This window comes from Drosophila nasuta, chromosome 3, assembly GCF_023558535.2.
Source record: "Drosophila nasuta strain 15112-1781.00 chromosome 3, ASM2355853v1, whole genome shotgun sequence".
NCBI lineage: Eukaryota > Metazoa > Arthropoda > Insecta > Diptera > Drosophilidae > Drosophila > Drosophila nasuta.
The window spans coordinates 27,573,367-27,589,003 of NC_083457.1; the positions used below are offsets into that span (position 1 = coordinate 27,573,367).

At 33.6% G+C, this 15,637-nt stretch overlaps 2 protein-coding genes across 2 annotated transcripts; both read left to right on the top strand.

Annotated features, from left to right (window-relative positions):
• Positions 1-940: 940 nt before the first annotated feature.
• On the top strand, positions 941-1,558 carry LOC132792560 (bomanin Bicipital 1-like). Its single transcript, XM_060801985.1, has 2 exons — positions 941-1,069; positions 1,154-1,558. The coding sequence occupies exons 1-2, from the start codon at positions 1,009-1,011 to the stop codon at positions 1,486-1,488; spliced, it is 396 nt and encodes a 131-aa protein (XP_060657968.1). The 5' UTR covers positions 941-1,008; the 3' UTR covers positions 1,489-1,558.
• Positions 1,559-4,732: 3,174 nt separating this feature from the next.
• LOC132791958 (uncharacterized) lies at positions 4,733-5,129 on the top strand. Its single transcript, XM_060801111.1, has 2 exons — positions 4,733-4,848; positions 4,912-5,129. Exons 1-2 carry the CDS (start codon positions 4,776-4,778, stop codon positions 5,067-5,069), a joined length of 231 nt encoding a protein of 76 aa, XP_060657094.1. The 5' UTR covers positions 4,733-4,775; the 3' UTR covers positions 5,070-5,129.
• The last annotated feature ends 10,508 nt before the right edge of the window (positions 5,130-15,637 follow it).

Genomic DNA, 15,637 nt, shown 5'->3' on the forward strand with positions numbered 1-15,637 from the left:
TACTGCAGAAAAATAATTCTGCTCTTAGCATCAAACGTTTATTATTTTAAAAAAGGTTAAAACGCAAAGAGATAAAATAATGGTATTCATACAATAAACGAAAACATATTATAAGTAAAAATGTTCATTTTAGAAAATAGACGCATTCTACATCATTTAGTCGTTTGCAATTGTGTTTGATTCCTGTGCAGCGATTGAGCTTCACGGTTTTATAAAATTTGTAGTATTTAAGAAAAAAAATATATATATATAATAGAATACCTCTACTAAATATATGTTTATTAAAATGTACTGTAACAAAAAAAAGAAACTGCTTATATTCTCATCGTTCGACATCTCAAAAATGCATTAATTCTGAATCGCTGAAGCCGCAAACTATTGTGGTCAATTATTTTGTAGTTTTGTTTTTATTAATTACGGAATTATGAACTCAAATAAATCGACCATATTGTTATCATCGAATAATGTTGCAATTTTTGTTTCTTCTTTTACAAACACAGACTTTAAGGACTACAAAGGACACTCAAGGTTGTTGAATGCTCTACGTTGAATTGATGATTTTATATTTCTAAAGAATTGAAAATAGTTATGCCATAAATTTGGGAATTTTTTCGTTTTTGTGCATAAAAAATGTTATATTATAATGTCGTCTGTTAAGATTACAGAGTATTGCATTCGACTAGATTAATCAATCAAATTTTCTACTCAAATCATTCAGTCTAATAAACGTCACTTAATTTGTTGTTATCAATTAAGCAAGTTCCCTTTGTGTATACTTAATCACATCAGAATCGACTCGTACTCGTGTTTTTCAGTGTAAATCGCTGTGGAAACAGGTTTATATATTCTCAGCATGTAAAGCATGCTATCAATTTATTGTTAAGCTGGGCTTTTCCAATAATATGTGCTTAGTATAACTGCAACACTTCATCGCAGTCTTAAATCAGGTGAAACCCGTCGGGCAACAGTATAAAAACAACGTTACATCGAGCTCATTCTGTTTACAAAATGCAGCGCTTGGTATTGTTAACTGTTTTGGTCTTGGCCGTGTTGGCCGCCAACGCAAATGGTTAGTATGTGGAAAGATTGTTGAGTTGTTGTCATTCTCCGATTGTGACTCTTATCTAACTCTTCCACCCAATTTCTACTTTAGCTGGCAAAGTAACCATCAGAGGCCAATGTGTCGATTGCAACCGACCGGAAGAGGAGAGTACAACTCACAAATCTTCAGGCAGTCAGGATCATGCTGCTCACTCGCCTGGTCAAAGTAAAACGTCTGCTGCTCCAGCTCAGGCCAGCAACTCTGACTGGTCACAGCAGCTATCAAATCGCTTCAAACGCCAATGGGGAGGTCAGCAAGTGATCCGGTTTGATGGAGATGATGGTGGTTTCTCTGGAGGTCGCTCAGTGACAACGATCGATGGACGTGGCTATCCTGGCACAGTGGTGCGCAATAATGATTGTGTTGGCTGCAACATACGCGGCTAAATCGACGATTTTTACGTAATTTTCCTGGTGACTAAAACATAATTAATAAATTGTTTTGTTCATTGTTTAAGTGCTACTGTTGTATATGTGGTTTAAAGCGATTTTGTATGAAATTTCTGTAGCATTTTCAGCAAGGCAAGTTAGAGAAGCATATAAAATGATCACACTAAATCTATTGTTGATCTCAGAAGAACTCGTAAAACTTTGATGACAAAGATGACTAAAATACAGAAGCATCAATATGCATTGTAGAAAGTAATCACTTTAGTAGTGTATTTTAGTCATCTTTGTCATCAAAATTCTACGAGAAGTTCTTCTGAGATCAACAATGGATTGAATGAATCTTGTTTATGGCAATTTAAATATCAATTCAGTTAACAATCTTCATGTCATTGCATTCGTAGGCTTTCTTCTCTTCGTTGTCACATATATAATCCATGGATTATACAATTGTGCATCCAATGGAATACAACTGTATCTAAAATTTGTCTTAATGTCCAGAATAGGTTTGAAAAAGTCGATGCAAGAAGTTTTTGTGCTACTCGAGAAGGCAAAGTTAAAGTAATTAGATAAGTCGACTGGGAAATACACAAAGATTTAGTCTAAAAGCAGCATTTGCAGCATTTGAACCATAAGCAAACTTTTGACAGCGGCGTTAGAAAAGTTTCGTAAATTGTTCGGCAAATTAAATCGAAATATATTTTGCTTGTATATTTACCTAATGTTCAGCTGTATACTTTATCTTCTTAACATAATTGTCATTAATTTCCATACAATTATTAAACCAATAAATACTTTCAAAATCTTTTTAAAAATTCTGTGTTGCTGCAGCTTTTCAATGTTAGCATTTTTATAGAACTATAAAGTACTAAATATAATAAACAAAAATATATTATACAGATGTTAAAGCAACAGCAGTTTAGCTTAGCTTTGTATTTGAGAAAGTAAATGGCTGCAGTTTTTTAGATACATTTAATTATGTTTTTTTTTTACTATACAATGAATTAGAATAAACCATTTTTTGATAATAACATGGCTCTTAGGCAATATAGAGTTTAATAATATACAAATTATGAAATGACAAAATTCAAAATGTAAAAGTATTTCTCTCTAATAAATCTTTATATACACACGCATTTAAACACATTTTGAAACGTGTTGTTAAGTGTTGCTTTTTGGTGTTAATCTTTTAAATATAATATATAGACACTACTATTTTTTACATTTGTATTGACTCTCGATGATTACAGCTTGTCAATCTTAATTTACATCATGCATGTAGCGACCTCTTGCTGTCAGTACAAAATCAACATTACAACGAGCACCACGAGTCAAGTTCAGCTTAAGAGAATGCAGTGCATATTATTGATAATGGCCTTGATCTGTGCCATGTCGATCCTCTACGCAAATGGTTAGTTTAGCTATCACGAAAAGTGGCTAATTACAAACAAGCTGCTGATCTTGAACTTGCTTTCTCTCTCTTTCTCTTTGTGTGACTTTCAGCTGGCAGAGTGACCATCAATGGTGCTTGTGTGGACTGCAATCGACCCTATGCTCAAGATAGAACGACTCGAAAGCCAGCAACTCGCTATGGTAATCGCAGTCCAACATACAGCCGTCGTCCTGCACCACAGCCGAGAAGGAATGATGACTGGGAGATGGATGGCTGGAGTATGCATCAGACTGCCAATGGAGGACAGCATATGACATACGGTGGGGGACCAAGCTACAGATGGTAAAAGCAACCAGTGAATAACTAAAATGTGTAGTTGAATACAAAAAGTTAAAATACCAAAACTAAATAAAAAATAAACCAAAGAAACGAAATCAGCTCGGCAGTCTCAACTTGAAAATCGATTAAAGGTTAAAAAAGTTCATTTATATATATAACATATATTTATGTATATTGTTTTTGTCATAGATTTGTTTGATTTGCTGACAACAACTGCAAATCAGCAGTTGATAAGAAACAACTGTTTGATTATATAAAGCTGAGTGCATTGTAAGGTTAATACAATTTTCTAAGAAATTAAATAGTTTCTTTGCACTTTGCTCATCTTTCAGCCAATAGCTTACAAAGTCTGCGTACATATAATATTAAAAATCACATGGTGATGCAATTTTTAAATTTATTCACAGACTACTTCTACCAACTAAAATCGGCAACAAATTATTTTTCCTTATGTATGTAAATACATTTGAATATATTTTTATTTATGATCATATCAGCTCAAAGATAGGGCGTCTTCTCAGTCATAAAATTGATGTTCTTATACTAAAATATTATACGAGTTATAATATTGAAGAAAGCTATAGGCGAGTGTGTACTTTGAGTCAATAATAACATTGACAAAACGGTATAAGAGTTAATTTTAGTAATAAGATTTTATACCAACAAAATACTAAAAAATATACTAATACACACATTAGAGTCAATAACGAAAACAGCGTAAAAGCAGTATTATTGATACAATTTTTTGCGTAAGATACCAACAATATACCAAAAAATATACTGATACCGTAGTAAGTTTTAAAGTTTTGGTACCCGGTATTCAAATTCATACTCTAAAAAACAATAGCAGTAAAAATATACCAACAATACCAAAAAATATACTGATACCGTAATAAGTTCTAAAGTTTTGGTAGCGGGTATACAAATTCATACTCTAACAAACAATAGTAGTAAAATCGATCAAAAAATCAAAATAATATACCAACCAAAAATATTAAAAAATGCTAATACACATAGTTAAAGCGGTATTATAGATAAAATGAAAAATAATTTACCTACAAAATACTACAAAATATACTGATGCCCTTCTAAAGTTTTTGTAGCGGATATACTATTTAATAGTCAAACAAACAAAAGCAGTATATCGAGGAAAAAATTAAAATAATATACCAACAAAATACTAAACAATATACAGACCTCTTTTGACACAAAATTATAATACCCTTCTACGCTTTTGGCAACGGGCATATTCTTACCAACCAACGCAAATACTTGCTGCAGCGGGCAAAATATATAAAACATATAATGTCGTTCTCTTAAATAAGCAGGACTGGCACCAAGTCAAATATTCAATGAGCTGTCTAATGGAAAAACAATGCGCATCAAAGCTGCAGCTGCAGCAAAGTGAAGCACGCCATGGGATTTACTAACAGATTTGTGGGCAAATCCCCGCTCCCAGTTTTGGTGTCGTAATTTCCAGTCCCCGACTGCGGGCTATAAAAACTGATGCACAATTTGTAAACTCATTCAGTTTAACAAGCACATCACACACAATATGAAGTGGTTCTCGTTCTCGCTGCTGCTTGCAGTATTTTCAATGTTTGCGCTCTTGGAGGCAGCTCCATCTGGTAAGTACTTCTTAATATAATTACAAAACACAGATGAGAGACTAATAAGAAGTGTATTAACAGGTCAAATACGAGTACGCACCCAAGTTACACAGCGAGTGCATGTGAGAAATGGCAACATCAAGTGGAATGGCGATTGTCACAATTGCAACATACGCACCACAAAAAACACCGCTGAAGTGACGAGTACAAGGCGCAGAGAATTCGTGCGTCGATTCTAATATCTAGTAGTACTAATAAATACTTATTTATGCCCACAAAAAAAAAAACACAACAAGAAAATGTGCGTCGTTTTGTTCATAATTTTGACATTGTTATAAATCACTCAAGCTCAATGGCTGCGAGGCATGAAGCGTGTGTAGCACACAGTTTTATGCTTCATTGCTAAAATATTTTACGGGACGTGCATAAAAATTGCCATCATATTTGAGTTTCGGCATTGCAATCGAAGACGAACCCTTTGCCACCCATTTTGCCCTTACACGTGTTTCTTTCCTACAAATTTTTATGGAGCGTCGACGTCGATGTCGTCGTTGCTGTTGTTGTCGTTGCCATTTCCGTTGTCCTGTGCCATAAAAGCAGTCGTTTCCTTTAGCAGCTTTTCTTCTTTTGCCGTCTTTTTTTTTCCACATTTTTCTTTTTATTGCCAAAAACGAAACCAAACCGCTGTGCGCCTGTAAATGACTCCCCAGGCACCTTTATATTGACTCGTAAAATTGCGACATTTAGAGCAACCCTCGGTAAGCAGCTAAAGACACACACACTAACACACACATAGATCTCTGGTATGCAACCCTCGCGACACTCGTCGAACCACCCGCACTTCCGGCCATTTGTCTTTTGTGTGTGTGTGTTGCCTGCTTTTCGGCGCGACGCGACGCGACGACTTTCTTAGCGTTTTAAATTTGATTTTTATTTCCCTGACAGTTGTAGCCGGCAACGATTTTTATGGACGAACCGACCGTCAAGGGCTGCCTTCTAATTTATTTGTGTATACCCTAGGCCAAAGAACGGATATGCCCACATTGCCATAAAGTCAAAACAAGAGCTAAAAGGCTACAAATCAAATACGGAGACAAATAAGTTGCATACTTATAGAGATAAACATGAAACGAGTTAGCATATTTTTGACCCCCACAAACACATATTACAGATCATTTACATTTTAAAACTTTTCTTTTATTTTGTCACCTTTTACAATTTTCAAATTGCAAGCAAAAGTTAATATAACTAAAGCAAGAGCTATGCAAATGCAACCCTGTATATCAGCTGACAACTTTAAAGTGGCGCCATCTATTGATATTTCTTGTGTCGCCAGCGCAAATCGAGCAAGCCTAACTTTGAAGCTTGAGTCTGCGTACTCTCAATAATAACTACAGTATTTATAATTCTTAAATTTTGTTGCAATCGAATACAAATTATTAAGGTTATTTATGAATGACTTTAGTACGGTAAGATACGCTTTCTGCAATCGGTATACCATATAGTATATTTTATACTGTGTGTATTTTTAGTATTTTTTTCTGTATATTATTTTGGCGTTGAAGTTATTTAAAAAAAAACTTTTATACGCTTTCTGCAATCATTATACCATTTAGTATATTTTGTACTGTGTGTATTTTTAATATTTTTTTCTGTATATTAATTCGGTATATTTTTATAATATTCTCTTATTGGAAATGGGTAGCGGGTATCGCACAGTCGAGTCCACTCGTCTTTAGCTCTCCAACTCGTTTAAAATGTACAGAATTCTTTTCTAGCAAAGAGTATTTCATCTTCGACTTTAATAATTGATGTTTGCCACTCATTTGTTAGACTTTTTCTATTGTCGTTGTTGCCAGCGACGGAAATTGACTTGAAAACGTTTCGACTTTACTTTTTTGTTGTTGTGTTCCTCAAAAGAAGAAACAAAATTGAAATGAAGCATGTAAAGTCGAGCAATAGTTCTAGTAATCACAACGTTCAATCGCACACACCCACAAAAGAGAGACAAGGGGGAGAGAAAGCGAACGGAGGCGGAGGAGTTGAAGCTATCAGCTATCAGTGTTAACTTTGTAGCCAGATTTTCACTTGACATCATTCCCTTTATCCATTTTTGTGCTGCGGCCTTTTGTTATTTTGTTTGTATTCGCCGCGTTGGCCCGAAACTTTATTAATTTGAAATATGCGAGGCGCGGCAGAGAAGGGCAAACTTCAGGGCGCGGGGAGGGAGGAGTGGGGAACAGGGCGTGGCGATATGATTTATTGGACTTTTTAAGGGTACTCAAGCGCTCAACTTAATGGCAAACGTAAACGCGTACATAATTAATTTCATTTTTACTTTACATTGCGCATACGCCACATTGCCACATTGCACGTTGTTGTTGTCGTCGTCGCCTCTTTAAATGGACCCTTGAATCTTGCAGCTGTTCGCTCGCTCCTTTTATTTTATTCATTTCAATCTCATTATTTTCGCACTCGACTTGTTCATCCTTTTCGATTCGTTTGTGTTCTTGCCAACGAGAAAGTAGCTGGGCAATTTATTTTGCGTTTGCGTTTTCATTTGTTGTAACTGAATTTCCGAAGCCCTTTGGCCAGTGTTATTGTTAACCCAACTTCAACTTGCAACTCCTCTTTTGATGCACAACAGGACAGGACATGTGCTCACGTCGAGCGTATGATATAAATTATTGATTAATTGATGGCATATCTGCCACATCGCCAACTTCATTTAAGACTAACCAAATATTTATGCTCGTACATTGTGGCCAACGCGAGACAAGCCGAAATGTAATTAACAAGTGTACTTAAGATGTAAAATTACCTTCATAATATTGCATGGGAATTTACCCAAAAAATAAACGAATTTATTTCATGCTATTTTATTTGAAGTTTTAATTTTTTTATTTAATTCAAGCTTTTATTATATTTTAATTTTCTTTACTGACAAAATCAATTCAGCTGAGTTCAAAATGTGAAATTACCTTATAACATTGCAAGGCAAATTAACTCAAAAATACGATATTATTGCATGTCATTTTGTTTGAAGTTTTTATATTTTAAATTTGAATTAAATTTGTATTTTATTTTAATTCTCTTTCCCGACAAAATCAATTAATAAATGTGTTGAAGGTGTAAAATTATATTCATAATATTGCAAGGGAATTTACAATAGTAATTAAAAATAAAACAAAGATTATTTATTGAAATTTAACAAAAGCAAATTTTGTATTATAATATTAAATTAATAAGTACGCTCAAGATGCAAAACTATGTTCATAATATTGAAAGGGAGCTTAACACAAAATTATACATCATGCAATTTTATATGAAATTTGTTTTTTTTTTAGCAATATTATAATAAGTAATTAAAAAGTGCGCTGAAAATGTAAATTATCATTTAGAGTACTGCAAAGAAACAGGCAAGATTTTTAAAAATATTATTTTATTACGCACAATTTTATTTAAACTTCATAAATTTCAATCAAATGCCAATTTCTATTAAATTTTTTGATATTTTATTGATAATAGTATAAAAAAATATAAATACCAAACTGAGTATGTAAAATTACTTCTAAAATATTATAATTTATTTAAAAACTGAAAAGCATGATATAATATGAAGTTTATACATTATAAAAAGTGTAAATTTTAAATTATTGTAATCTTATTTTAATGTTTTTTTATATAACAAAGTTTTATTAATAATACTGCCAGAGAACTGATAAGATTTGTAAAACCAAAAAATAAGAATATATGTAGTGTATAGTACAGTTACAGTATTATTATAATACTACATTGTATTTGAAAGTAAGTAAGATGCAATTTCATTTTAAATTCATACATTTTAAGCAAGTGCAAAATTGAATACAATTTTAAGTTTTTTATTTTAATTTTCTTCCCTGACAACATTATAACAAGGGCGAAAAAAATGCATTCTCTATTTGCATAGAATGCATATTTAATAGCTTTGCATAAATTGCGTCTGCCATTTGCATTATGCATTAGTTGCACTTTTTTATTGAACATTTTTTGAAGCAAGCACTTTGCATAGCACTTTATTTAGTTATGCTTAGTTCCAGAAATATTTCATATATTTGGCAATTTATTTACAATTTAATTGACATATTTGTTTAATTATTGATTTCGGTATAGTATAATAAATATACTGAATTCTGTCAGCATATTATTTAGTTAATGTTAATCTATCAAAAAGCTCGCTTTAATGCCATTAATTAACGCTGCTTTTATATTGAAATTAAGCTGGGTAAATATTTATTAGAAATTTATTCACATTTTTAAATGCATTAACATGTTATTATACAACAAATTTAATCTATCAATGTTTAGTAAATATCTCACACATAATCTTGCAGTTGTGGAGCTTTAATTGCACTAATTAATTCATTTAATGATGCTTTTATATTGAAACTAAGCTGTGTAAATATTTATTAGAAATGCATTCACATTTGAAATGTTATTATGCTAAGCCGAAAGCACTTTTATTAGCATTAGCTACAGCAAATTAAAGCAACACAATCAATCAATGCAATGCTTTAAAAAACAGTTCAAAGCGAACTCTGTGTTTTTAATTTTAATTTTTAATTTTTTTCGAACTGAATACTCGAACTGTGCACTCATATTCAATCAAGTTCAGGACCACTTGATGTGCCAGACAAACGAATTCCTTTTTTTTTTTAACATTGAGTCGAGGACAACTGTCAGTTGAGTGGGAGATTGGGAGAGTGAGAAGCATGTGGCAATCGGAAATCTAGATTCAATGCCATTCGACTGTATGTGGCTTACCTAGCGGACTGATTTCATTTTCGTAATTACCTCAACGGGTGTCTCGATGTCTCGGTGGTTGGCTTTGGCAGGTGTCTGAGTCTGTGGCTTAACGAGTTGATTAAATGCAGTAATTGATGCGAATGGCGAATGAGCTTTAAAGGTGCAAATGGCTGAACATGTCATTGTCATTAGACGGGCTTCACTATTGGGAATTTGCCTTTCGACGACATTGTCGACGACGTCGTTGTCGTTGTCCTGGAGTGGACAGTGAGCATCAATCAAATAAGCACGAAATGCACACGTTTCATTTATAAATATTTGCGGCGAGGGTCGCACGACTTCACACACAAAAGGCATCAAATGACGGCGAAGGGAGTGAGCAAAGGGTTCAGAGTACACACACACACACAGGCACACAGCCAAAAGGCAGAAATAAAAAATGATTTAAAAATTGAAAGGATTATGGGGACGAGCGGCAACGAAGCGCGTTAATGTTGATGCCGCCACAGGCAGTCAGCAGCAGCGGCAGCAGCAGAGGGCGGCCAACAACAAAAAGGGACACACATTGTGAATACGGAGGGAGGGAGACGAGAGCTGAAAACAGACGTGAGATCCGGCTGCCAGACTGCCTCTGTCCTCATCTCTCTCTCCTCAGTCTCCTTCCTCCTGCTGTCTGTTGGTGTCGCTGTCAGTCAAACAAAACTGTGCAAAAATCAACGAGGCAACTCGAAACAAAAACCAAGCTGAAAGTTTATGCCACGCCGCAACACTATGCTCTCTGCCTGTGCCCAGAGATTGAAGTGGAATGGAATTGAGCGGAGTGGAGAGAAGAGAAGCGGGGACAGAGGCAGAGGACAACGTTGTTGATGGTCAACAATATAATTTGAACAGGAATGAAAAATAAACGCGGCAAAACTGGGCGGGCAATGGAATCTGCAGGTTCTCTCTTCCATCTGCCTCCATCGGAGTGTGTGTGTGTGTTCATGTTTTTTATACTACATATTTCGTTCCCCCCCCTCAATTGCTGTGTTCCCTGTGGACCAACAACACCAGCAACGAAAACGAACAAAAATAAAATGTACGTATAACTTTTGTATAAATCAAATCAAATATGTGAACAAAATGTTTTCTCAGTTGTCGCCGTCGTTATGAGACGAAAGCGCCAACTGAAATCGCTCTGTGTGAGCACTTTGTAGGTATTACGATAATATTTACAGCACAGTGTGCAACTCAAAAAATATGTATACATATATAATATATACAAAAAATATGTATATAAAGATTGAGTAATATCTTTATGACTTCCAGTTCCTTGAGTGTTAATGTTTAAACTGTAATACAAAATTGATTTTAAACTGTTAAGAGATATTTAAAGCTTTTGTAGGGTATTATGTGTATTTATTTAGTACAGCAGAGAATCAAATTAGCATTACGAACTTGATAAGTATGCATATTGTTATTTGAAGAATCTTACTTCTTAAGCATCATAATGATTTTTCGCAATTTCTATTTTAATCACATAACTTATTATGAGATGTGTTACATATAATATTTATCTAAGTATTGAATCTAAAAAAATTGAATTTGGCATTTCTTAAATTCAAATCTCCTTCTTATTATAATTAAAGTTTTTGAAGCAATTGGAATGCAGCTTCATATTTTGTTGCATAAATTTGAAAAATTTAAGGTACTATATTGATATTGTTTAGTAAAGTTTTGTTTATTTGATTAACAAAATAAGTTAATTTTTTTTTTTAATAATAAATTTCAAAAAAATGGTTTTGTTTTTTTTTTGTTTAAAGAAATTTTTATTTATTTAATCTATACATTCAAAAATCAATTTTATATTTATTCATCAGGCTTTTCGTATAAAAAAAGAGTTTGCAGAACTCCATTAAAAACCATTTCGAAACGTTTCCTTTACTTATTTATTATAACTACAATTTCCTTTTTAATGCTATTAGAGCCTCGAACTGTATTCTTTATTTATAATTTAATTGAAAACAACTTCAATTTGTATGTATAATAATATGTTAGTTAAAACGTTAAACAAAGCTTAATTGACTTTTTTAAAAACTGTTTATAATGTTTTTTTTATATAATGTGTTCCATTAATAATGTGCTTGATAAAAATTAAGCTACTGGAGAGACTTAACATATATATCAAAATAAACTCTGTTAAGCTTATTAATGTGGAACAAACTAACTTACACTTTTTATTTTAATTTATTAATAAAGAGGTAGAATTAGCAAATATGTATTTACTTACAGACTGGAAAACTATATTCAACTCGGGCTTGAAGTTTACCCCTATAAATATAGAGTTACACCTGCAAAATTAAAAATAACACTCATTTTTAATTTCTACCATTTTTGTTTGTCATATAACTAATGATTTGTGTAATTCATATTGCAATAACACTATTTTCATATATAATTTATTTACTTGTTTATGTAATAAAGGTTAATCTGGTTATTTTTTAGAAAAAATGTTTGGCGGTATAAATTTTTAAAGTCTATTAGTAATATAGCAGCTGTATATAAATACATATCATGTACAAAAGTGAAAAAGGCTATTTTTGGTCTTTTTTTAATTAAAAAATTATTTAAAATATTAACAACTTATTTTTTGAAAATTTGTGCTTTTTATATATAGTAGAAACAATGAAAGATTATTGGAAAAAAGAAATTACATCGATTAACGCATTTTTACGAATTTTACATCACCTTAAAGTCACAAGTTTCAAACATGTATCCACTTCTGCTCTCTACCATATATTGTTGAATTAGTTATCTTTATTATAGTATAGAGTATATCGATTGTACAATATTTCTTTGAATACAATTTTGAAAAAAATGGCCTGCAAGTTAATGCCAGAAAGTAGACTACATTTGTAATACAACTATAAGTTGAAAGTGGTCTAAAACTAGTGTGCACAGTGGCACTTAGAAATAGATGATGTATCTGTGTCGCAGTTGCGTAGCTGTCCGTAGCTGTCTCTAGCTGTTCAATTTGCACTGTGCTCTCTCTCTCTCTCTATATAGAGATATATACATTCCTCTACAAACATACATAAAGTATATATATATGTGTCTGTGTTCCTTGTGCAAGTATAAAACTGTGTGCTGGGGATTTGCCGTTGTGACGATGAAACAGCTGCCATTGCTGCTGCTTGGCCAAGCTAGGAAAACTCAATTTATTGTTGGGCGCCGCAGGGCAACTGGTCGACATGACTCCCCGCTCCCCTCTTCTCCCACTGTCCCCTCGAGCAGATTTCTATAGCTTTCGGTTTTGGTTTTCGCCTTGTGGTTGTTTGTGTCTGTTATTTTTGTTATTGTTGTTTTTGTTTTTTTTGCTCGCGATTGCCGGACTTTATGCCTTGGTCCCCTCTGTAAAATTTTTGGTCTTGATGCTGACTGCTGAAAATTGAAAATCATAATCGCATCAACTTTGGCAGCAGCCGCATAAACTTTTCCCTTTTCCCTGAGCCTTAGCAAAAGTTTTCTGTGTGTCTCACACACAGCCTGCAAAAGCCTGAAAGCCTGTCGACGACTTCGTAGGAGGCAACATAATTTGCAGTAGATTAGTTACGCCACAAAAGGATCAATGGATACTCATAGTATAACCAACCATCTGCTGCACACTCACACACATTGTGTAGCTATGTTTGTGTGTGTGTGTGCTTAGCTAACCTTTGCTCTCAGTTATTCAGTCTCTTATCGCACACATTCCATTACAATGCACCTATGTATGTAGAAACTCCATCGCATCCGTCATCTCGATTTCATTGTGCGATATGAGAGCTGAGCTTTGACAGCAGTTAAAAACATGCACGAATTCATTTTAAATTCCTTTTTTCAGCTTCAAGTATGCGCTATTGAAGTGAAGCAATTCAATTGTGTAGTAAGCGTAATAAACACTTTGCACATATTTTGATTTGTTTCACAATAATTAGATGTCGAATAAAGTTAATTTCGCTGTTTGTTATTCTACTACTTTTGTTGGAATACGAAAGATATTATAATATATAAAGGGTTAAACACATTATGAAAGATATAAAACAATATGAATGATATTATAATGTATATGTTAAAAATATTGTATGATGAGATATAACATATGATATTATATATTATAAAAGCGACGAGCTTATAAATCAAATTAGAGTTTCATTTAAAGTCATTGAATTAAGATCAATGTCGTAGCTAAGTTAATCATTTTTAGTTAACAATCGACTATAGAAGTATTACAACTTTTTATGAAATCAATCATTTATTTTACCTTATATTATATAATACCTATTCAGGCTGAATGAAGCATTGGAGCATTGCTTTAAATTATAACATTTTAAATTGTGTGCAGGCCTTTAAAGCGTTTGATGAAGCAAATTTGTAAAGTTTGTCCATTCATATATCATCATACATCATATTTATATGCTTTTATTTTATATGTATTCAGAGCAGCGAACTTAATTTTTTTAATCGTAGATGATTTTGCAAGTATTGTAAGCACATTAGAAGTGTTGTTAAATTTATTGAAAAGTTTGGCTGCTTATATTATACTTAATCAAAGTGGATTTTGCTAGTATTGAAGCATTCGATTATTTGTTTAATCAGAGGATTTATTACTTGATATAACAAATAATTTTATGTTTTGAATTGTTTGCAGGCAATTTTGTAACTATGGCAAGTACATTAAAGCTTTTGGTTAAACAAATTAACAAGCTTAAAGCTCAACTATTTAGAGTTGTTCTCATATATTAAATTTATTCGAAGTAGATTAGAAATTGTGCATATTAAAAGCATTTTAATTGTTTTCAGGCAATGTTGAAGGTCTTATAAGTAGATTCAAGCTTATGTTAAATAAAACTTAATCTCAACTGTTTACATTTACAGGCGATGTTGAAAGTGTCGTAAGTGTATTAAAACTGTTATATAAAGCTTTTAAATAAAGCTTAAAGCTCCAACATTTTACATTTTTACACTGTGCTTATCTATGCTTGTTAAAATTTAAAGTAATTTTATAGATTTAGAAAAAAATGTGATATAAATAATTTAACAAGCAAATAAAATTGGTATTTGAAGTAAAGTTTATTGTATTTTTATGGACAATTATAGTACAAACTGTGAGCTAACCACAACTGCTAAAAACAGACGAAAGCTCAAGCGAAGACTTCAAATGTTGCATTCCACACACACACACACATATACACACATACACACACACATTGTCATTCAGGCCGCAGTCATTTTCAGCTATTCTCAGTGGTGGAAAACCACAAATACTTGCATCCGTATTTGCAGGAGTTTTCTAAGCAAACGTGCTACATAGATACCATTGGGTGCATGTGGCAAGTGTGGCAAGTGGGGCAGAGAACAATGCATGCAACATAAACAGAAACTGGCTGCAAAAAAGTTTTTCTGTATGTTTCTATGTGTGTGTGAGTGTGGAGATGAGCTCAAGTGACGTTAACTAGTTGGTTGCTGCCAGTCGGAGTCTGCTGTTTGGTTGCGGCCTTTAAAGTTGAAAAGTTATTTGCCAGCAATCAGAATCAGTGCAGGCCGACAACTTGCCACAAGCTGCCAGTTTCAGTATCTCGTATATATTAAGTGGCTCGTCTCCAACGTCTGTTGCCCGTTGCCCGTTGCCAGAGTTGCGTAGGTTGCACTCACTTAGCTGGATGGTTTGGCTTGGCTCGGTTTGGCTTGGTTTGGTTCGGTTTGGTTGAATTGGCTGCTTGGCAGCTTCAGCTTCAGCTTCAGCTTCGGGCTGCTTTGACTCGAATTAGCGTTGCCTTCTGCGCGCCCCCTTTTCGCAGGCAACATGATGTGGCAAGTTCTGTTCCTGTTGCTGCGGTTTTGTGCTGCGTAATTGTTGATTTTATGCGTAGAGAACGGAGCCATTAAGTCTTCTGCAACATGCGGCTACCGTTGTCAGCGTGAAATGCGTCAAATTACCGCATGGGTGAGTGCAAAACACGACAGAGGCCAACTTCGACTCCAACTTCGACTCCAAACAGTG

Coding starts and splice junctions, on each gene's coding strand:
- LOC132791958 (XM_060801111.1), top strand. CDS start 4,776: ATGAAGTGGTTCTCGTTCTCGCTGCTGCTTGCAGTATTTTCAATGTTT. Junction 4,849..4,911: donor CTTGGAGGCAGCTCCATCTG/GTAAGTACTTCT, acceptor GTGTATTAACAG/GTCAAATACGAGTACGCACC.
- LOC132792560 (XM_060801985.1), top strand. CDS start 1,009: ATGCAGCGCTTGGTATTGTTAACTGTTTTGGTCTTGGCCGTGTTGGCC. Junction 1,070..1,153: donor GTTGGCCGCCAACGCAAATG/GTTAGTATGTGG, acceptor TTTCTACTTTAG/CTGGCAAAGTAACCATCAGA.